The 24,449-nt window shown below is 35.4% G+C and overlaps 4 protein-coding genes across 4 annotated transcripts; 1 reads left to right on the top strand and 3 right to left on the bottom strand.

Annotated features, from left to right (window-relative positions):
* Nucleotides 1-2,903: 2,903 nt before the first annotated feature.
* LOTGIDRAFT_112462 (hypothetical protein) lies at nucleotides 2,904-4,740 on the bottom strand (the record flags this gene model as incomplete). The annotated part of the gene is made up of 6 exons (XM_009050433.1): nucleotides 2,904-3,036; nucleotides 3,294-3,472; nucleotides 3,718-3,783; nucleotides 4,086-4,163; nucleotides 4,288-4,383; nucleotides 4,600-4,740. The coding sequence occupies 6 exons, from the start codon at nucleotides 4,738-4,740 to the stop codon at nucleotides 2,904-2,906; spliced, it is 693 nt and encodes a 230-aa protein (XP_009048681.1).
* A 7,838-nt stretch (nucleotides 4,741-12,578) lies between these two features.
* On the top strand, nucleotides 12,579-13,565 carry LOTGIDRAFT_157837 (hypothetical protein; the record flags this gene model as incomplete). Its single annotated transcript, XM_009050432.1, has 1 exon — nucleotides 12,579-13,565. The coding sequence occupies one exon, from the start codon at nucleotides 12,579-12,581 to the stop codon at nucleotides 13,563-13,565; it is 987 nt and encodes a 328-aa protein (XP_009048680.1).
* A 271-nt stretch (nucleotides 13,566-13,836) lies between these two features.
* LOTGIDRAFT_157836 (hypothetical protein) lies at nucleotides 13,837-15,553 on the bottom strand (the record flags this gene model as incomplete). Its single annotated transcript, XM_009050431.1, has 2 exons — nucleotides 13,837-15,228; nucleotides 15,539-15,553. 2 exons carry the CDS (start codon nucleotides 15,551-15,553, stop codon nucleotides 13,837-13,839), a joined length of 1,407 nt encoding a protein of 468 aa, XP_009048679.1.
* Nucleotides 15,554-20,463: 4,910 nt separating this feature from the next.
* LOTGIDRAFT_75769 (hypothetical protein) lies at nucleotides 20,464-21,036 on the bottom strand (the record flags this gene model as incomplete). The annotated part of the gene is made up of 1 exon (XM_009050430.1): nucleotides 20,464-21,036. A coding segment is annotated over one exon (573 nt), but the record flags the coding sequence as incomplete, so codon positions are not given.
* Between the last annotated feature and the right edge of the window lie 3,413 nt (nucleotides 21,037-24,449).

Genomic DNA, 24,449 nt, shown 5'->3' with positions numbered 1-24,449 from the left:
GTCAAGTTTATATTGATATCGTTTGGCAGTACTGATTATATTATCATACTACTAGGGGGAATTTAAAATATCACTCTACAACCTGGTCTTTCATTGAGTATCCTCCTTCAGTAAGCAGCTATTTTTAAACATTCCCTGAATACATGTTTGACAATATTGTCTTATATTGCAGGAATACAGGAACTGCTATTACCTTGGTTACAAGATCAGATTGGAGACAGGCCCATAAATTAATAGATATCATGGCAGAGGCTAATCAGGTACTTGTATATACTTATATATTATAGTTTTACATTTGGATTACGCTTATTATCATTTATAAAAGATTTTCTCTTTGTAACATCAAGATATATTCATCTAAACATATTATATTTATTCTATCATTTGATAAGAGCTCAATTCCAGCTATCTTTAACACTTTTCAGAATAACAATTTGAAACACAGTTCTTCTGCGATGTATCAAAATCATCAATCATCTATTTGTCTTGGTTTCTGGAAATCCTACAAAATCTTTGACTCTATTTTTGGCTATTTCAGGAAGTGCCTCAATTTCTACAAGACATGGCCGACAGATATCGTGTACATTGTGATAGGATGGCAGAGGAGAGAGGGTCATTTGGTGGGGGCAGGGGTGGTTTTAGAGGGCGTGGTCGAGGAGGGGGTAGGGGTGGACGTGGAGGGTCTGGAGGGTTCAATGATGGAGGGGGTCTAGTTGATGATTTTGGAGGTGGTTTTGGTGGGGGAGGAGGGGATAGAAGGAGAAGAAAGAAGGATGATATCCATGCTGGATGGTGAAGGGAGAGAGAAGAAGACATTTTGAGTGAACATGTGACCGGGAACTATAAGTTTGGGATATTACTATAGGAAAGATAGGTGGTGATATTGTTCTGGTTTGTCTTTACTATGAGGTGTGCTCAAGCCTTTTGTCGGATTTTGGATACAACAAATGGACATTTATACTGTTCAGTGTATCACATGATTCAAGAGAAAGAAGAGACAGGTTTATCCTACCATGCGTCACATTTCAAAACCTCACAATGTTTGTTCTGTGGTGATCATCACGTGTACGAAGTCAAATTAGGATACATCTACAACACTGTGTTAGTTCTATGGAGGAAATCAGTGAATTTTAAAATGATTATGATAATAATAGAGAATAGACATGTTCTAGTGTTTTAATGTAAATAGAAAAATTAAAATTTGAATCTCAAAAAAAGTGAACAAAAACCTGATGACCTTTAAAATTTCACCTCAAGTAAATATCTAGTCATCTAGTTGTGAATTGGTTCGGATGATCCCAACTTGGTTTGTGTTCAGGGATGAAGTGAATCTAGTAATTAGTTAATATCTTTCAGACGACCTCATCAACATTTTAATTCGTTTAAGTTGACCAATTTATAATTAAGGTTTGGATACCAAGAGACAACTGTGAGGGATATTCTGTTAATTCTCAGAACAAAGTAAGTTATTGTGGAGTTTAAATTAAGAAGAGAGTGAATGTGCTTTGTTTATAATTCAGGTTGTTTTTATTATTGTTATAGCTATATAGTCAAGTCAAGGTTTCTGTTGATCAACTTAAAACATTAACTGTGTATGTTTTGTTATTTCTACGTAAAAGTTAAACGCAATAGGTATGTTTATATTTCCAATCGTCAATGGACGTGTATCCTTGCTGGACTAGATGTAAATTTGGGTTCTGTTCACAAAACTTTCAAAAAAATGTGATAATTTATGTTTTGTTCATCTCTGAATCTTGTTAAGTTCTGCTAGTGTTTATTTACAGTTCATTAAGGTTATGAACATAAATTTAAGTTTACTTTCCAAGTCAAAATTTCAATGAAATTCTCACCTATATTTCAAATTTTGGTATTACACTTTATGATTTGTTAAAATGAATGGGATGAATAATGAACTGTTACAAAATTAATTGGCTATTTAAATTGTTGATTGAAATTTTTAGAGCTTATGACTTAGATGTCAGTAGGTAAATGACAAGTTAACGTCAAACAACTTAGTCTGCGATATCAGCATCTGCTGGAAGCGAACATTAACTTGTCAACAACTACCTAGTGTGAGATATCGGCATCTGCTAGAAGCGAACATTAACTTGTCAACAACTACCTAGTGGGCCATATCAGCATCTGCTGCAAGCGAAAATTTAACTACCGACCAACAAAACCATTTTGCCCCCACTAATGTGCTTAAATATTTCTTGACTAAAACCTTACTCAATGTAAATGTAAAATAATTGTATATTTGTATGTTCAAATTGTATTTTGTTTTAAAGTGTGGAATAAATAATATCACATTGATCTAATCTAATAAAATTTCCCTCTGATGCCAGAAACTTACCTGATGAAGTCAAGGTATAAGTACGTATTTCGTAATAGCTTGACATTGTGAAGATGAGCAGTGATGTTCTGTTTGAATAAAAGACAAGTCTAGTAAATAATTATTACAGGCTATACATGGTTACTATAGCTTAGTTTATTTTTTCTTTAAAACTAAACTGTGTTATATCATTGAAAATGTTCACTATCATGGATATAAGACCATTGTCCAGTTATTATTGTTTAAAACAAACTAGTTATATTTAAAACTGAATTATACACAAATACAATTATATATTATATGATTATACATAGCACTATTTCTTATAGGAGTAAAAACTCTAATGTTTCAGGGAAACGTCTGTTTTAAATGGAGAGAAGCTTAACACCCCACCTTCACAGGAAGGCCATTTGGACATTGCACACTGCATGGCCTATACTTTTCTGTCTTGTATAGCCCAAATAGTAACAGGCAATACTCATCATCATCAATTCTCATCATCACACTTTGATAACACCTCTCATCAAACTTTACAACATGGAAGTTACGATCTGTACATGACTTGCCAAAATCATCGAATATATCTATAAACCAGAAAGGATGGTGCCCCTGTATATTTAGTAGCGAATTTCTTCCCATCGGGGGTAGGGTCGGAGAATGCTAATTCATTTCTTTCTACAACACCACCATAATGGAAACACGTCCTGAAATATAGAAAATATATCTACATGTATTATCAAGGTATATATCAGTGAAATTTTATATATTTTACAGAAATGAAATGAAATAAATGGGGAGTTTTACGTCTTACTTTTCTGCACCATGTGGGCTAATGAAGACATCTATAGTTTACAGAGCGTTAACCTCTGTAGAATATGAATTCCAATGGATTAAATGGAAAACAATAAAGATCTCACCCAACACTGAAAATATTAGATTCAACAGAAAGTAAAATATTCACCTGATAGTGTCAAGCAATCGAGAGGCGATTCCTTTCTGTCGCGATTGTTTATAAACCCAGATTTTACTGATACCAATACTAGCTCTCTCTGGCTCTGTATCACAGTACCATGGTCTCTGTTGAGTTTCACTATTTTTACTGGGAGATTTACTGGTAGGGTCAGCTATTACACGGTATCCCTGAAAGCATACCAATTTTTTTTTTTTTATGAAATTAGCAATTCTTGTGCAATTCTGATTATGTAAATCATGTTTTAGAAATAAATGACCTCCATTGTACTAAACCCTACCCAGCCAAATTGAAATAAGAGTTTTGCAATCCTGTACCAGAATGCCTGGGTTCTTTTTGGCTCTTGCTGCTCTGATAACAAAGTACCATTCACTGTAAGAATATCTTACAATACAGAAATACAATATAAACCAACCTCTTGTATACTCTCCGCAATACAGCATCCTTCTATATTCTTATCTTCTGATATATACAGAAAACCCTGTAACAACAATACAAAGTTGGAAGATATTAACTTCCAAATTAGTTGAGGCTATAGTCATACTATTCTGCTCCTGATTGAGCTAATGAGGGAAATTTTGCAAAGACAGTAGCAATTCCCTATTATGTTTTCATACCAAATGTTTTACATGAGCACTCTGAAACACAATAGGTTTATTCTCCCTTTCTGAAAGTAGAGATTTTTTTCCATTGGTGGCTCACCATCCTGGCATCACTGACAGAAGAAAACCTGAGATATTAAATCAAGAGATATTAAATCAAGAGATATTAAATGATACATACCTTATAATTTGAGGTAAAAGATAAATTAATATCAGGAAATCCCAGTTCCTGTCCCATTATCTTATTAATCTCACTAATCTAAAATAAACACAACAAACATTGGTCAAAATTCTGACACCACCAAAACTGTTTTGTCATGTGACAAGCTTTGACAGGCCAAAGCAGGTTTATTTCTGATTTATGATAAATATACTAAACGAACCTTTCTAGTAGCGTATTTAGGGTCATCATTTAAAACCATTACTATTTTACTGCCATCTTCTATAAACTCTTCAACAATACGTTCTTTCTTCCAACCCTGTTGTATGATAAATATCAAAATATCAAGCTACAAATATACAACACTCATACGTACTGTGTCTGGTTTGGACAAGATGGGCTTCTACTATTTCTTACACAAATGAACACAGGAGCTGTTTACAGAATTTCTATTTTATCATGAAGTGTAGAACACAAGTTGAAGAGACTCTACATAAAGGTGATGAAATCAGAAGTTTAAAATAGATATACTTACAGGGAATTTGAGGGTATTTAGTAAATTGGCATGAAACTTAGCATGAGTTGTTTCATCTATAGGGTCAGCATGCGTATACACCATTCCACAAACATCACAGACGGTAGCGCCAAACTTCTTCTGACCAGCATCCTGCAACATCATATCAATAGTCGATAATTAAATGGAAAATGACCTTATTAAATAATCAACATAATATAAGTCTAGTCTGTTATCAATTTAATTTAATACTATATATTAATAAAAAAAAATAAAGTCGACTGCTCGTGGTCATGATTAGCAAATATATCTGTCTAGGTACTTGAAAAGCCCTGATAAAAAAATCTTACCAACATCATCTGTTCAACTCCTATATTTTTATCTTTTAGAAATTTCTTCATATTGGGTGAAACTTTCGGGCTGGATCTTGGTGAAACACTTGCAATAGATGAGCTGAAAATATATTAACATTATAATGACCTGCTGGTAGAAAGGTTGCTTGTGACCGATAGTTTAATTCTTATATAAAATATCTGCTTCTTTTTTACATAAATTTTATGATATAGCAAGTGTGTCTTACCTTTTTTGAGCCAAATTCCTCAAAGATTTCCTTTGATATGGTGTAGTATTAAAAATAGAAAACAACGGTTTATCATTCTTCTTTACTGGGTTAGACTTTACTGGGCTCGCTTTCACTGGGCTTGAATTCACAGGGCTTGCTTTCACAGGGCTTTTATTTGAACTTGATGGCATCTTAGGGCTTGATCCTTTCTTGGATGGACTTGAATATTGTAACTCTAAAACCCTTTTTGATGCAGGTTTCGGGCTATTACATACTTCTGTAACATTTCTAGATGGACTGGACATATTTTCAATTCTTAAGCTTCTCCGAGATGGGCTTTCAACATTATAAATTGGGCTGCTTATTCCTTCAGGATCTCGCAGCCGTCTTGGGCTTCTATGTGAAGGGCTACTAAGATATTCTGCAGTTTTATTTTGTTTCACAGGACTTCTTTGACTTGGACCACTGAAGTAGTCTACATTTTCAAAGTGAGAACTGTTTCGTGCTGGACTAGCAGGTACTAATTTCTTACGTGGACTAGTTCTAGTGCTTCTTTGTGATGGGCCAGATGCGTATGAATTTGTTTCCGAGGTTTCTGACATGGCATTGGAATATAAATCTTGCGAACCGGATAAAGATATACTCTCTTTAGTAGGAATAGGCGTTTTAGCCGTAAGTTCACTTGGTGAGGGTAGGGAGGCTTCACAAGATTCATTTATTACAATTGCCGAATCTTGGAATTCTGGGAGTTGTAAGTTCAAATCTTTTGAAATTTCAGAATCTTTAACTATTGTCTTTTTAGCACTTTTTGGAGAATTGTCAGTTTTTTTAGATTTTAATCTGGCTTCTAGTCTTTGTTTCATGAATTCTAATTTATCAGAGTTTGGGGTTTTCTTCTTCTTGTCTGCGAACTCATCACTGATTCTCCTAGGAACAAATTTCAAATCAAATCCTTTATGAACGATCACACGACCAAGATTTTTAGGTGCCGAGGACGGACATTTTGCTTTCAAAAGTTTCTTTACTGAATTTTTCTTCAGTGGAGGTGTATACGTTTTATTTTCTACATTTTTATTCGCAGGAGAAATTGTTTTTGAAACATTATTTTGGGATATTCCACCTCTAGTCATTTTCAGTTCAACTTTTTTTTGCACTGGTTTGACGCTTGGAAAGTCGTACTCTTCCGATTTTTTAACATTTTCATTCTGACTGTTGCGTATCCGTAAAACTTTCTCGATATTTGTTTCTGAGTCACTATCTGCGCTTGTCATACTTTTCAATTTTCCCTTACGAACCACAGACATGGGGTAAGGTAATTCACATACGCTGCTAGAACTTTCTGTTTCACTTCCAGACCTGGCCACAGACTTCAGCCTACTACTAGCTCTACGTCGTGGCGTTAATTTCTTCCTTGGTGATGTGGACAAAGTCTCATTAGCAACACCAGGCATTGAAGCAAATTTAGTCTGACCTTTTGACCTGTAGAATGATTTTGTTCTAAAAGTCGGGGCTTCGTCTGAGTCTGTAACGAATGGACTTTTGGAAGGGGAAGAATTTGGAGATTCTACTGTTTTCACTCTTCTTCTTTTCCTGGGAGAATTTTCATCACCAAATCGACTAAATATAAAAATCATAACCATTAAAAGAGATATTTTAATTTTATGTGTAGGCTTATATATGGTTGCAATGCATAAAACAGATTTTCTTTTCACAACCGCTTTAAATGAACAGCCTGTAGGACACATGACAGGCCTTTGTTTATTTTCCTGAATTAGAATGATGGGTTGGCTAACATTAAGTATGATTAAGAATTTGTACCTTCTTTTCCCTCCTTCTGTTGACTGCCATCTCCTTTTCTTCGTTGTTATATCAGTTGCCATGGTAATAAATTATATTATTCTTAAACTTTACAAAAATAAAACAATCCTAGAAAAAAAAATTGATTTTTGGCTTACTTTGATCCCATTTTTACAGGGGGTGAAGTGAAGGGATTTCTAAGTTTCTGCCATTGGCACTTGCATAGTATAATACTTACTGACAAAATTCATGTATCAAGGTATTTATCTAAAAATTTCTATTAGTAAGACTAAGGAGTAAGTAAGAAGAGTTCAGTGAAAGTTGTAACTGTAAAATTTGGCAAAGTAACGGAATGCTTCATCACTTGACTTGGCATCAAACATAACAAAAAAAACATGGACATGGGCGTTAACAGAGTTAAAATACTATCGATAATGGGCGACAAGCGAACTTACCAATCATACAATCTGTAACAAAAACAATCGATTATTTATTTACTTGTAGACATAAAAGAAATGTGGCGAATTACCGCTTCTTGATCACATCTTATTTGGCGCCATACTTGTAACCTTTGACCTCTATGGAGTAAGAAAGGTTTTGATTGGTTGAACAGTCAGACTTTAAACTAATCAAAACATTTGTTAGTAGGTTGTCAGCCAGACTGTAAACTGGAGTTTTCTCCCTTTACCCGTAAAACTCTCAAAATATTAATTTGCTTATATAAGTGGTTTTAGAATTGTGTAAATGTAAAGGGCTTGTTAGTGAGGAATTATGGCTGGTGGAAAATATTTTATTCAAAAGAATGTAGCCAGTCTGATATTTTTATGAAATAACATTTTTTTCTTTGTGAGCCATATAATTTTGAATAATAAAATTAAAATTGACTTATTAACCTATAATACTTACTTAATACATAGCCTATATGAATTTTTACATCCTAGGCAATGGAAATGATTTGGCAGAATTTCCGAAAGGGGTGTCAAGTTTTCAACACTCTTAATCTTATGACGTTTTGAAAATGAAATCGATCCAAACCGTAGTCCTCAAGTCAAAGTCCTAAGGCCGACTAAATCATAGAATTAGACATTAAACTATATAGTGTACAGCCTACGATTCTATTTAGAGTCATTATAAAATGGCAGATTTCCATTAAAAAGCAAATGATCCTTGCCCAGAGTCTCCGAATTTTAAAAACAAATTAATCTGTCTTGACTTGATTTCAGTTGCAAAATCAAATCACTTTCTTCGGTCCCTTTAACTAAATCTCTGGATGTCGATCAAAATCAATTTATAGGCCTAAACATAAAGCCTCGTGTATATCAAGAGATTAGAGAATAATAGAATAACTTCTTTTATAATGCCCTGTCTGATATAGCCCGGGTTGATAATGCCCGCTAATAACTTACTCTAATGTTATATCAAACTTGACATGAACCATATTAACCGGCTTCTATAGGGCTTAACGTAAAGACCGCCCTAATCGATACAAGAGGTAAAAAATATCTTATATTGTCGTTTGTTTACTTGTAGTATCGTGGTGGGTCTCTGTGTGATTTCTAAGCTGTGCTTTTATTTAAATCGTGCGACAGAGAACGTAACAGGGATTGATTGAATCCATTACTCTCTCAATACCCGAAGTTCAAGCTTGGACAATTTTACAGTCTAATTTCTAGTGAATTCAAACGGATTTTTTCAAAGATTGTATCGGTGCTGGACTGTTACTATAAGATGTAAAACTACATTTGTTGTTGTTGTTGGATATTTAGATTTTGTGATGAACCTTCTTTCTCAAAGCTAATTGGACTATTAATGAAGAGTGCCGTTCTGTAAGCGCAAGTGGTTCAAACATATTCGAGACCAGTATACAACAAAAACTTAAGTGAAAATTCATTGATTTTCTTTACTTGAATGACCCCGGGATTTCTTTAGGATTCATGTCGTTTCTACCGCACTGATTTTTCAATTTTGAACTTTAATTGAATCGTGGCTAGGTTCATGTCTGTTTACTCCTTGTGACATTTAGGCTACCACAGTGAAATCTCATTTTATTTCAACTTTCAATTCTAGAGTAATATAGTATCGTCGATTGGTGCAGGACAATAGAGCGGAAAACTGCACGTATTACAGGTCTACTGAATGACATTATTGTGTTTTAAAAAGAATTACACGTCAATAGCAAGGTATAACAATACCTATATTGTCTCTGGATCGTACAAGAATAAGAATACAAGTTAACGTCTGATCTGGATTGAAACTTTCTGCAATTTCCTTGAAGACTACTCCTGATTTGTGGCGAGGTAATATTTCATTCATTCATTTGTTCGTTTATTCGTTCGGTTATTTGTTCGTTGGATCGTTCGTTTCGTCCATTAGTTCATTCATTCATTCATTCATTCATTCATTCATTCATTCATTCATTCATTCATTCATTTTATAAAAGATTTCGTGTTTTGAGATTATGTTAGGTATTTTACTAGATAATCCGATAATACATTAATCCGCTAATCTCAAATCTAGTTTAAAATCTTGAGATTTCACATTCAATAGATAGAGCCCAATTTCAGCTATCTGTATAGTCATCTAAATATTTACTCTACCTGCTGATAGAGCTCAATTTCAGCTATCTGTATAGTCATCTGAATATTTGCAGCTGATAGAGCTCAATTTCAGCTATCTGTATAGTCATTTGAATATTTGCAGCTGATAGAGCTTAATTTCAATTATCTGTATAGCCATCTGAATATTTGCAGCTGATAGAGCTCAATTTCAGCTATCTGTATAGCCATCTGAATATTTGCAGCTGATAAAGCTCAATTTCAGCTATCTACATTGTCATCTGAATATTTGCAGCCGATAGAGCTCAATTTCAGCTATCTGTATTGTCATCTGAATATTTGCAGCTGATAGAGCTCAATTTCAGCTATCTGTATAAGCTTGGTATTTTAGAAATATATTTAACCCGCTGATAGAGCTCTAACAATGTCTACTTTGGCAAAATTCCGGCATTGAACACTGTATGACTTTGTCCACCCTCATTTGCCAAAGCAGGCGCAAAACTCAATTTATTTCAATCATATCAATGGTAGTCCACAAATCACCATTGAAATGTAAATATGGGCGTGGTTTATGAAGTATGTAATTGTTGGTTAATCAAGACCCAGGGTTAAGACTAATCATGTCGTTGTTAGGATACCCCTTATTCATTTCACCAGATCTCACTTGACGTACAGACCTTTTAGAAATTTGATATGGTGATTAGGATATTAGTAAAAGTTTGCTTACGTTAATAACTTTGAGAAGTTGCTTCACCTACACATTATTACCGTTAAAAATATCCCCCCCCTCCCCTTTTCTTTAAAATATCTATAAATTAAAGTTCTATTTGAATTACAAAATAGTTTTTATTTGAATTACAAGATGGTTCTATTTGAATTACACGTTGGTTCTATTTGACTTACAAAATATTTTTTATTTGAATTACAAAATAGTTCTATTTGATACAAAATAGTTTTTATTTGAATTACATGTTGGTTCTATTTGAATGACAAAATAGTTCTTTTGACTTACAAATTAGTTCTATTTGAATTAAAAAAATGATTCTATTTGACTTACAAAATGATTCTATTTGACTTACAAATTAGTTCTATTTAACTTACGAAATAGTTCTTTTTGACTTACAAAATAGTTCTATTTCAATTACAAAATAGTTCTTTTTTGACTTACAAAATAGTTCTATTTTAATTACAAAATATAATTCTATTTGTCTAAACAGTTCTATTACGAAGGCAAAGGCAAAGCAACCAATCAACTGCATATTTTTAAATCTTTAACAAAACATCAAATATAAATGTCAATTTAACCATCAATTATTTATAGGTTTAATCTGGTATGCTTACTTATCTTCCAAGGGAATCTCTGTTTTTATAAAGTTCACCGAGTTTTGTTGAATACCAGATCAGATTGTACCGAGTTTGTAAGGAAATATCACTGTAGAATAAGATGGTATCAGCAGAAACTAGTAAGAGACGATATTAATAATTCACTGTAATCAGTAGGGTGATATCTTTATTAAAGGGACTTTCACTCCCAACCGATCAACAGTTGCGTATGGTTGTGAATAATGAAAGTGGCCTCAGTGTTCGAAACGATGACTGCTATACTTTTTCGTAACCATACATATCTGGTGATTGTTATGGTGTGAGAGCACCTTTAATAGAAAACATAGAACAAACACACTGTATAGAAACCTCACATCAAATCCCAACTCTTTAAAGCGATACTATACCTCTTAGAATTCCAAACGGACCGACCGTATTGAGTCTATTAAATGGTAACTGTGCTTAGACAATATTATTCAGTTTTTAATAGTTTATGTCTTAATATCGTGAAATATTATTTCTGAAATGACAGGAATCATAGATGTAAAATTGGAATGGTGCAAATAAAAGTCTGTACATATACAAAGATTAAATATCGTTTCTATTTTGTTAAGAAATGGTTTTGCAAGGCCTAAACAATCAAACATTGTCAAGTTATTTAGTTCTTATGACGTAGTGAAATGTTATTATAAATAATATTAAAACGTTTCAAAAACAATCAAAAATTGATATCAGAAACTTGGAAACAAACATAACAAGTGTAAAAAAAACCTATTAGAATTAGGCTGGATATTGTCTTCAAATTATCGCCATTAAATATTGAAACTTTTTCATCATTGTTTCTGTAATCTTATTGTTCCCCGAGGAATTGACATTGTTTTACTACATGAAAGTACAAACACTTCGATTTTTGTACTGCTGATTCATTTTTTTAGTACTAGGTTTAATTACTTCACGACCCCGTAATGCACTACTATTTTTTTCAACTTCTGCAGTAAGCCAGTGATTTTTGAATGAGATCATTCTCTATAACAAATGAATAATTGAATGAGATAATTTTCTATAAAAGGTCTACCCACTTGAACTCTTTCTTGTAAAAATCAAGTAACGTGGTTTAAAATAATGGCATGAAGACAATCGGGTTCTGTACACACTGTATAATATATAGCCTACTGTATCGTACATATTGAAATTTAAAGTAAGTTTAAAACTGATCAAATCGATAATCAGTGATTGATCAGTGTTAATAAACAATAGGCTTGAGATATTACGATATTACAGTATTGACATATATTGATTATTGGATTACCTCCCTTTAATCTCTCTCCTGATTTACTGCAGACGTCAAGTTTGGACACAAACAGGTTCTTGGATCCACCCACAGGCATGTTAACCACGATTTAAAGGGATTGTAAAGACTTTTTTTTTAAATTCCACTAAAACTTAGCGTTTTATGACGTAATGTCATTAGGTTCATAAACAACTTTCTATTATTACAAGAACCTCAAACATTTGGCGGAAAATTGGAATGATACAAATAAGACTTAGGTTTGTAAATGGTACCGATACAAGGACAGCCTCTGTATTCCCTATATCTTATAGAGTGCATAATTATCATATTAATTTCGTATTCTTTTATATTTTCAGACCATGGAAATGAAGATTAAATTGCAAACTTCTTTCACAAGATCAACAATTTTAAGATGGAGGTGATGGCAGCAGTAAACACTCAAACCGGAAGTAGTACTGTATCGAAATCCAACATGTCTGCCCCTAGTAAAGGCTTCAATATCAACCTGTCTCGAATATCCCCACGTGGCGGACAGAACTCAATGCTCGCGTATTCTGAAAAGTTGAAACACTTCCGCGAAGCTCGTGAACGACGTCAGTACGCTAATTTAGGGGACGCTTTACAAGTCAAGGCCAAACACATTCCAAAAATAAGCCACTCACTTCCGAAATATTCACAGAAGAAGCCGGCAGTGACCTTGAAACAGATAAGCGGAAGGAAGACAAGGTCATTAGATGGTGATGACGTAAATCGTTCTGTATCACCTGGTTTTTCACTTCCGGGTAATATCACGAGGACACCGCGTGATAAAGTTATACCGGAAATTAACGTGGCGAGCGCCAGTGATGATCATGATATTGTGGGGTATAAAATCAGAAAACCCAATAAATTCGTCGATCAGGCTACCATGACCGAGACTATTTCTAAAACGAAGGTAGCAGACTATTTACGAACGAACGTTTTACCGCCAATTAAAACAGACGACTTTAAGAAACAAGTGTATAAATATTCGCCACGACGCGGGCACATAACTCGTATCAGACGACCAAATCGCGCGAAAAGAATGGAACTCCATGGATCGTTTTTAGACAGTATTCCAGAATGCGACAGCAGTACTAGCCCGACTCTAATGTCCGACAGTGGCTCCAATACCCAGACCATTTCCAGTGTGCGACTACAGTCCAGAAGCTCTATGTTGAATCATGACACAGCTCGACTAATGGGGAGCATTGATCTCCACATACCGACTGGCTCACTCCGAGACAAGCTGGGTGTAGAGTTAGTTCATCCAGGGGAGATAACCTTAAACTTCAAGCAGTCGCCCCGTTTATCCAACAAGCAATATGATAACCATGCTAGACAATTAGGGCAACCTAAAGCTCGAACGCCTGGTGGCAAGAAAGCCAAGCGACTGATATTTTTAAATGACAGAGCAGATAATGTTGAGTTTAACGAATAAAGTATTGTTATACCCATTTCTTCCGATTTTTCATAGAAAATATGACAGCAGACAACAGACAAGCTATTTAGCATCAAGTTCCAATTAGACACCCCAATGGTGAAAGTAAAAGCTTTATCCCCCACCCTCGCCATATGCAAACATTAAGACAGAAATCTTTCCACAAATAACACCAGAATGGATGGATGAAACCACGACTTGTTTTCGAGCCCCACCGTCAGATTTAGGCTACGTTTTGTAATAAGTAAGATATGAATTTATTCAAACTGATTCAGTAATCACGTACTATTATCACAGTATTCGGCGATTGTTCACATTTTACATCAGTATACGACTCAAACTCATGTTTGTCTATGTCCGGAAGTTGAAACTGAACAGACTTGCGCACTAAATATGTGATGTCACTAGTTTTGCGATGACGTAAAACAGATTTGAGCACTATCTCATTTCCGTTGCAATCCACCAATGATTTATGCTTCACGTTTGGCCTGGGTGAGGTCGGCATCGACAAACTTCTTCGTCTGTGAGGATTAAAGCCTCTTGGTGACACGTCATGGCATTCGATATTCTGATCCTTTGTTTTCTTGCTCATGGACACTTTTCTTGACGAAGAGGCTTTTTCTATACCACCTTCGTCAACTGGTTGCTGTTGTGTTTTGGTTTTCGACGGAGAAGGTATTTGGCAAGATTCCGCGTCGTCAGGTTTTTCTTCTGTAATTGATATTCTTGGAGTTTTCTTTTTGACTGTCTTTTTTCCTTTTTTCTTTTTGGTTGTCTTTTTTGCTGTTTTGGCATCCATGTTTTCACCTTCTGTGAGTTTGTCGAAATCTGGATAAGGGGCGATAACTACACAGCTATCAGTCCTTGGAGATTCAGTTCTATCCATCTGATGATGTCGGCTTGTATCATTGTCAGTGAAGTCTTTCTGCGGTTTATCATCAGGGGCTGATAACTTGTCCTCAGGGGCAGACAATTCATCTTTAGAGGGAGATAATTTGTGTTCAAGGGCAGGTAATTTGTCTGTGATAGGAGGTAATTTTTCCGTGTCGGTCACAATGATTTCAGGCGCATCTATTGTTCCGGCTCTACGAGATCGTTTGCTAAGTTTATTGTCTTTCGCGCCTGTCGATTCGTCGATCAGTTGAGGTTTTGTCTGTTCCTGAGAACTTATTTTCCTGGAATTCGCTTTCGGAACTTTCGGTTGAGAGAGTGAGACACTCCTTCCTCGATCGATTGGCAACGTATATTTAACTTCCGGTGTTGCGTTTCTAATGGCCTCTTCGTAAAGTTTCGACATATTTGTCCATTTTTTAGAATTTTCTAGATCATTCTGGATTTTAATCCGGTCGAAATATTTATCAGAAGAGATTCGCCTCATCTTCTGACTGTAGGCGACCATAGAATCTTCAACGTTTCTTTTAGAAAAGTCTATGGACTTGATTTCTTTCTTATGAATAGATTCCATGGCAGACACAGTGTTCTTTAAAGACTGATCGGCTGTGCTGTTCCTGGCAGCTGCTACACGACTATTTTCACTATGAATCCCGAGGGCTCCTGGGTAATTTGTAGACTGTGACCAGACGGTTATTCTTTCATTTTTTCCCGCCAATTTACTGTTTTCTTTCAAAAACTTCAGCATGATTTTGTCGACGTAGTCGTTTTCCTGAAATTAAAAAGTAGACACTATTGTACTTGGTATTCAATCCAAATTGATCTATTGTAGCTATTATTGCCAGGTGTGTTGATGTTCCTGAAAAGCCTAATCCCATACTGAAATACCATTCAAAAAATATAACTTTCGAACAATAAGTATTGGAAAAGGACTCACTGAAAGGGATGCCGAGTTGACGAACATAGTCGGTGAGTTTTCCAAGTGTTATAGAGGAACGGGCATTCCATACTTGTTATAATATACGTTCAAGACACATGTATGAAGACTTCACTAACTGTAAATGGAACTGGAATTATCTTACCATATTAAGTTCCATCTCGCCATTAAGAGTTTTAGTATTAAATCCTTTCTCAAGACAACCGAATTAAAAACCAAACCCTAATTTAATGACTGAATTACGTTAGCAGGTGAGCTATTTTATAAATCTATCGTACAATCGAGGTAATGGGTCATTTCATCGCGAAGACTATCTCAAAGATTTCCAGCACATCAATACATTTTAAGATATATCGTGCTAATACAAAAACAGAGTCTGCATATTCTAAACTAATCACTGTCTTAAAGCCATAGTTCATCATATTTGGAGCTGGAGGAATATCACTTTCTTCTTTTTATCTTGCACTTTATCCTCTGCTTGGAACCTGGGGTACCAGAAATCATTCGTCTTGTTGATAAGATCTATAATCAGGAATACTGCTTACGGAAAATTTTTGTTCATTCAGTCCTTAACCGTTAAACTTTATAGCGGAGTGTTGAAGAGGCGAGTCGTCAATGTAATTGTTCTGTGAGTTACTACAGGGTATATTGTCGGCGGATGACCAAGTGTTTTGACGACACCTACTTTGTGACTCTATATTTTAAAACAGTATATAAGCCGTGTTATCTAAATGATGTCATAAAAATTTGAAATTGAACCATAAATAAGAGATTTATCTTGTAAACGAAACGTGATTATTGTACAGCATGATATCTCATCATGTTTATTTACTTGATAATCTTTTAATCTTGCCCCCCCCCCCCCCCCCCCTTTCATACACCATGTCACTGAAGCAAGTGTTCCGGTGGTTCTCGGGTCGACCGTGACAGAATCTGCGAGTTGCTGGGAGTTCCTGGAAGAATCAGTTCAATCAAAGAATTTGGTGCTCTGGAAGATCGATGGCCGAAAAGTCACAGTTGCCATCAGATGTTCCACTTCCCAGCAAATTTTGGATCTGGTCGTCATCTTATGTTCGTAGTTTCAAGAAGACCCCCAGTTTTCCGTTATGACAGCATTGGATCCAATGACTGGGACCTCTATTAGTACTGGCAAGGAAAAGAACATAGTTGTTGTCCTGGAGTGCAAAGTGAGGTTTAGAATACAAAATCAGAAGCCCGATTAGCCTCACTGTTTTCCCTATAGAATATCTCGTAGATAGGTCTATATTAGAACCCCGTTTTCCCCTCTCAGTGATGTAGGTCGGAGAGGCATCTCGCTCTGCGCACGCTACAGATCGCTCCCACTCAAATCTTCTCTTGATTGAGAACTCTTTAGAGATTCTGCTGACTAAAACCATATAAAATGTAATTGACACTTGCAAGTGCGGCAGGTCTAATCGATCTTGGTAAATCTTTAATCTGTAAAACCGACCCTTACTAGATCTTTCAAGATATTCGAGATCTGTTTGTGAAATATCATTGTAATGCATATGATTTATTGTTTTATAGAAGCCTTGTACAAGTAATTATCAACTAATGACATTTTTATTGACTCGAAAGTAATATTTCGATCCAAAGTCTACTTTTTAATTACTTCAAGCAGAAAGACCTATAAATAAATCAACTAAAGATACTTATAGATAAACCAAACATGATATGAGAGAAAGGCGTTAAACAGACATCGATATCATACTAACCTTTCAACTACCAGATCATCAAATTGATCCGGATCCAACTATAGTTTACCAACTACTACGACTTCACCAACAACTACCTAGTTTACGATATCAGTTAGCTGGAAGTGAACGTTAACTTGACATCTACCAACAACTACCTAGTCTGCGATATCAGTTAGCTGGAAGTGAACGTTAACTCGTCATCTAGGCCTACTAACAACTACCGAGTCTGTGATATCATTTGGCTGGCAGCAGACGTTAACTTGTCTTCTACCAACAACTACCGAGTCTTTGATATCATTTGGCTGACAGCAGACGTTAACTTGTCATCTACCAACAACTACCTAGTCTGTAATATCAGTTAGCTGGAAGAGAACGTTAACTTGTCATCCATCAACAACTACCTAGTGTGCGATATCAGTTAGCTGGAAGAGAACGTTAACTTGTCATCCACCAACAACTACCTAGTCTGTAATATCAGTTAGCTGGAAGAGAACGTTAACTTGTCATCCACCAACAACTACCTAGTTTGTGATATCAGTTAGCTGGAAGAGAACGTTAACTTGTCATCCACCAACAACTACCTAGTGTGTGATATCAGTTAGCTGGAAGAGAACGTTAACTTGTCATCCACCAACAACTACCTAGTCTGTGATATCAGTTAGCTTGTTGGGCAAGATAGTTTGGTATACTCTAGTCCCATTCTGACCACAGATAACTGTCCTTGTACCATGCTAGTTAAATGGACACGATAGTTTGGTATGTTCTAGTCCCATTCTGACTACTGATAACTGTCGTTATATAGACACGATACTTTGGTCCCACTCTGACCATACAGGATCATACCAAACTATTAAATCCAACTAGCTAGCAGATTGTCACAATAACAACTATACCGATGTATACGGATCTTGTATTGGCAAAATAATGTTACAATATGTATATTATCTTAAGGTCGCCTGTGCTGTCGATCGTAAATTAAACAAATCCAAACAGACAATATACATCATAAATTTTATAAAGCAAAATTTCAGAAATTAAAAACATAACAAGAAACTTACTGTTAATGGATAATTTGACTCGTTCAAACTATAACAGGGTTTACAGTTCTCTAGCCATCTTGAAGGACCCGTGTCATAGCTGTGTCCATTTCATGTTTAACTTACAATAGAGACAATAGAGGTGTATGTGAGGGGATAGTTAACGGTCAGTTTTGAGCCCAATAATAAACATACAAATACGTTGATTTGTTATGGTATACCTATTGTAGGAGTGTATTCTTAAAGTCGTGGTTTGAGTTGTTCGAAATATATGAATAACCGGGTGTTAAGCGTGATAATATAAACATACAGTAAATAAACTGTAGTCGTGTAGGGTAGGAAGAGTGGTTTAACATTACATTGAAAACAATATTACGAAAGCACAGGTACAGGACGTGTAAGAAAGGAGGGAAGGGTTACTCCAAATGATATGCCGGGTTAGCAAACCCAAATGTCAAATAAACATGTCTGTGAACTCTATAGAGTTTTTGGGATGCCTAATTGATAAACTTAAACATCAAATTATTATTATGAGGGCTCTTCGAAAAGGGAAGCCAAGCTGGCAAACCCAGTTGCACAGATACATCAAGTGCTCTGTAAAGGTAATAAGTCATGCCTCTAAGGCGACAAATTAACACAGCGGAAAATTTTGCCAAAGGTATATCATTTGTATCAACTAGAAGTTTTTATACTACAATTTGTATAAACCTGAACTAGGTATTGATAAAACTGTTGAAATAGTAGATATGCCTCGAGTCCATAATTCTTCTCTTGACTTAAAAACATTATCATTATTATAAATAGTCTCACACAGTCTGACCCAAACTGTCTCTTAACGTTCTTCAGGGTGTAGCAGATATAAAAGTCTCTCTAGGTCATTCATGAGGCCAGAGTAAGAGGGCTCAAATGAGAAAAAATTGAGGTCTTGGAGGATTCTTGGGGAATGATCTTACTCGAAGATATTTTCTATTAGTCCAAAACTCGCCTGGACCGACTTGAATAAGCCGACATTAAAACAGTTGCTAAAAGAATGCCGATAAAGCGAGACTATATATCAACCAAAAGACATTAGAACTAGTTGTTATTTACACTAAGTATATAATTATTATAGATTTTACAAAATAAACCTATAAATTATATTCAGTATAGAGACAACACCGAATTCAGATTGATATCTGGATTAATCTTCTATAAATCACATTTAATATGTTTTAATATCCTTGTTTGTTGAACACACCCAGAAAGAGGGAGGGACTGGGGTGGAATTAGATTGACTTGCGACTGAATCTGAAATCTGAAAGCAACCCCCTTTCCGATAGCTAGCAACATTTTATCTCTTAAAATTTATCATTTAGTGGAAGGATAATGATAGTACAGTAAAAATTAAAATAACAAATCCAACAAATATAAACCATTTAATATATTATCAACTGTCAAACAACTTAAAACTATAGTCCATAAACTACAGTTTAATATGTGGCATAGGACTAGCTCAGTCTGTAGCAAGTAGCAATAGGAATAACTCAGTCTGTAGAAAGTAGGAAGTTAGCACTGGAATAGCTCAACATGTAGCAAGTAGCAAGTTAATTTGTGGACCTGAATGAATTCCGTAAAAGTGGTTCTGTTCCGCTACCATACGCGCTACCCTCCAAATTTTAATTTTCTTGCTCAAACACTGATTGAACCACAAGTCCGCTAAGCAGGCTGGTATAGACGATTACATATAGGTCCCTTGGTTCCTTCCACTGTGATGTAAGAAAAATACTAATTTCACGGCCTGCGCTTTTTAAAAGTTGGTCGACAGTAGCAGTAATTTACGTTTTCTTGTTCCAATTTAAAAGCAGACACACATTCTGATGACGTCACACACACAGAAACCTAGAGATAGGAAAAATAAAAGATTTTCAAGTGAAAATATCCGACGGCTGCGATTCATATCCAAACAGTTTAAAATCAACTTCAAACAATTCAGAAATATTTTCCAAAGTCGTTCGTGAAACGTTTCGATACATTTCAGCCATCATACGACGTCTCTGTTCCCGCATTGTTTTATGGTTCGATTGTCCTTTAGTAAATGCGTCGAAAACCGCTGTTTTAAACACGCTTGCTGTCAGTTTAGATGTTTCCATGGTTTCAATGATTGATTCACTTCCTAAAGGGAGATAACCATTTATTTCAAAAGTTTTCCAGATTCTTAATAAAAATTCCTTCTTTCCTAAACATTCTTTCACTGTTTTAGAATTTGCCCATCCCAGATAATCCGTCAATAAAATCCGCAATTCGTCTTTCACATGTGATTTGTGGTCGTAGGATTTCACTATGTCCAAAAGTCCGAACTTGCCGAGAATATACTCCGAGTCTTTCTTGAAACTTTCCTGCTTGGCGACAAAATGAGGTTTAAAAATACACGGACTACAGTAGAATTGAGTTGGCCGAAAATGACCGTCAATTTTTGTCGGATCGTCTTTTTCCGTTAATAAAAAATCCAAAAATTCCTGAAAACTTAAATCGTGTCCACATTTTAAACTCAGATCCGAGGGATTTTTCCGGACCTTCTTAATCATATTAATCCCTTGGAAGGTCCAATACATGGGAAGAAATAACTTATCCATATATCCGGATAGTAGTTTGGAATAAGGGTCCCGACTGACGAGGAACCGGGTCGATTTGAAAATCAAGTCCCTATGTTTTGTATTTTGAAGTCTGTACAATGTTTGATTGTAACGCCAGCCATGGGCCTCAAACCGTGAAATATCGAAGGGACTCGAGATTTTTTTATTTTCAGTGTCCTTATTCAGGTACCTCATGACCCGGATCCAAAAAGTGCAGCCATTTTTAGGGATGACGCAATAACTCATATTTTTGGGTTTGTACATTAAAATGTTTTCTGTATTACCACGTGACACATCTTGACAAACTTTGTCGATTCTCGCTAGACGGCGCTGCTGTTCCACTTCCGCATCCTGTAAAGATAAATAAAATTCTCAGAATATACTGGCTTGTTATAGTAAGGCTAAGAATCTGGAATTTCAATATTTTAATTGTTCTTTCTTTATGTAGTTATAACTGTTGTAATCTCCATAGTAACGTGACGCGTACTGGAAATTCAAAGTATATCATCGGATCAGTCGTAGTCGACGTAGGCGAAACGATTGGCTAATCCTAATCCAGGGATGATATTAACCAATCAAAAGTCTTAAGATCCACTGATTCTGTTATGCAGACCGGTAATGAATCTTGCCTCGGAATTGCTCATTTCTAACAATCCCTCTACCCGGTTTAGAGCACCGTTCCTATAACTTATAATACTCATAAGTTACTGACTTACTGATATCGAGTCCATTATGCCAAAGGCTACTGTTTGATATTAAAGATGGAGCTTTGAAAACATATAGAATTTACAGGTATAAACAAATTTTGTAAATAATGATATAAACTATCCGCTACAAGAATTAGTGGTATTTTATACAGCATCCTCTACAAGGTGAAGGGAAATAACTCTTGTTTGTCTAGATTGTAATTACTCCGACATAGAAATAATACACACGAACATAGTTTAGAACCACTTTGAATCTCTAGAGAGGTCTTACCTCAAATTCTCTGTCGTTGATTACACGGAATAACGGTGCTAATTTTGGATCTGGAACATTCACTTGTGCCACCTGAAGATCTCGGCTTTCGTTTGATTTTGGGGATTCTGAAAAAAAATAATCCTAGTTGAATTAGAACATCAAAATATCATATTCATCTATGTGAACTCTCTAAAAGACAAGCTCAATTGGCAAAAGAGAAGTTTAATCGGTACAACAAAGTTTATATGCGTCTTCACTAAAGGTATACTACCTCTTTGGGTGACCGAAAAAAAAATTCAAAACTGTACATTAGAATCCCTCTATAATCCAATAAATATAAATAATAGTGATAATTCATTAAACTAAGTAATTCTGACACACGCACGTTTTTCAATAAATTACAAAGACGTGTTATATATAGATTCTATTCTTTAGTCATGGGACAATAAACCGAATATCCTTGAAAAGGTACTAAGGGACGTAACTCACCTAATCTGGTTAAAATCAGTACCAAAAATGATACCAGTGTTAATAGAAGCACTTTGAACTTCCTTTGCCTCATTGTCCACAGCAAATACTTGCTTTAAATCACTACAACGATCTACAAATTATGAAATAGCAAGACTTCAAGACTGATATAATAAATTGTAGAAATTTTGGGTAAAATCATGAAACCGAGCGAAAAACATGACAAAATGAAACCAATTACCAATTTCCTACAGTTCTATTTCGAATATACAGGAACCAAGTTGGTAGAATAGTAGGTATTACAACTATCCAACCGGCATTAGGAACATCAGAATATGATAATATATGGCAGGTGCTTTCTTGTTACAGACTCGGAGATTGTACTATAAACTTCTTTATCTTACAATGCAGAAAGAACTGCCGAATAATCCAATTGATCTTGTTCCTACTACCAGCTACCTAGACTACCAACAACTACTTAGTTTCCGATATCAGCATCTCCTGGAAACGAACGCACCGAGAACTACATAGTTTGCGATATCAGCTTCTTCTGTTAACGTTAACTTGTCATCTACCAACAACTACCTAGTCTGTGATATCAGTTAGCTGGAAGCGGACGTTAATTTGGCATCTTCCAACAACTACCTAGTCTGTGATATCAGTTAGCTGGAAGCGGACGTTAATTTGGCATCTTCCAACAACTACCTAGTCTGTGATATCAGTTAGCTGGAAGCGGACGTTAACTCATCATCTAGCAACAACTACCTAGTTTGCGATATCATCATCTGTTGGAAGTGGACGTTAACTTGTCATCTACCGAGAACTACCTAGTTTGCGATATCAGCTTCTTCTGTTAACATGTCACCAACCAAGCACTCGATAGCCGATAAAAGAACAAATAAAGATGTATTTACCTGTAATTATTGAGGTCTCACCTGTACAACCAGTCAGGTACTATTCAAATATTAAACTAATCAAAAACAATCAAACTTTTCTTTATTTTACACCTGAGTTGATCGCGTTTCAAAATACCATACCATCGAAACTGTACGTCATTAGTCATTACGAGAATTAACTCGGCTGTAACAAGTGTACTGTCCTGTAAATCAAAATTTGCCAATTCTTTTTTTAAATTTGAGTCTCAATTTGACTTTTACTCGAAAAATATAATAATTTGATGAGATGATCAGTTGACAAGTTAACATTGGATAAAACCACACTTCCCTGCCAGAAATTTCACCCAAATATTGACTGGCTATTGTCCTTTGTAAAGGGAAATTCCAAAGGCACACTGTGTGGCCATGTATATATTTTTTATCGACACAAACACATTCTAACAATACCAGTCCTATTTTTAGCCTGTAGGATTCGATTAACACTCGAATATCCGAAGTAGGTTTATTTTTATGAATTAATTTGGCTGAAGATAAAAACAGTTTTTTGTTGTCATTTCTGGTCTAGTAGGCTTGGAACTTAAATTTTGTAAAAATATAAGAGATATTTTATGTGTGAAAAATAAACCGAAAATCCGACTGAACTGATCCAATATGGCAGCCGGAGGTAAACTTAAATCAAGCGAATACATCGATAAGATAATTATAAGCCGTTAAGTTATCGTTATTATGTCGGTATTATAATGTTATGCAGAGACAAAGTGCTCCGGGGGGTAAAAATAAAATTAGGTTCTTTTATGTTTTCAACTTGTGAATGTTATTTAACTTAAAGATTTGTTACAAGGAGTTAATGTGATGATATTCTCAACAAGACATCTACAAGAAGTTATTGTCATTGTCAAAATAACCGGTTCATGTATACAAGCGTAAATATTTAGCAGGTCAACCCCATGTCAAAATAATAAAAACTTAAAACCTCGACCGTAAAAGTATTAGACTCACCATACATCTTTCTGATATGATTCAGCAGGCTTAGAGATCTGTCGAAATATCTGTACAGTACTTCTTCTAATATATAACGTTATATACCGAATAGACCTAGGACCTACAGCTAACACGAATTTACACTAAGTCACAAAGTGGATACGAACTTTATTTGTGAATAGAAACCCTGTATTATGCAATTTTATATGTGAATTTATCTTAACCTTTTCATCGACATTCCCTTTCTAAGCGTGTGTATCAGTGCAAAGCCTCAATTTGCATCATTACGACTTCGAATCCAACGTCTGCGATTCCGGTTACTGACCTGACGTAAGATTTGGTCAAACATCAGAACAACATTGCGCTGGTGGTGCTAACGTGGGT

Source organism: Lottia gigantea, assembly GCF_000327385.1.
Source record: "Lottia gigantea unplaced genomic scaffold LOTGIsca_15, whole genome shotgun sequence".
Taxonomy (NCBI): domain Eukaryota; kingdom Metazoa; phylum Mollusca; class Gastropoda; family Lottiidae; genus Lottia; species Lottia gigantea.
Note: the sequence above shows the minus strand (reverse complement) of the source record. Positions and strands in the feature narration are given on the sequence as shown.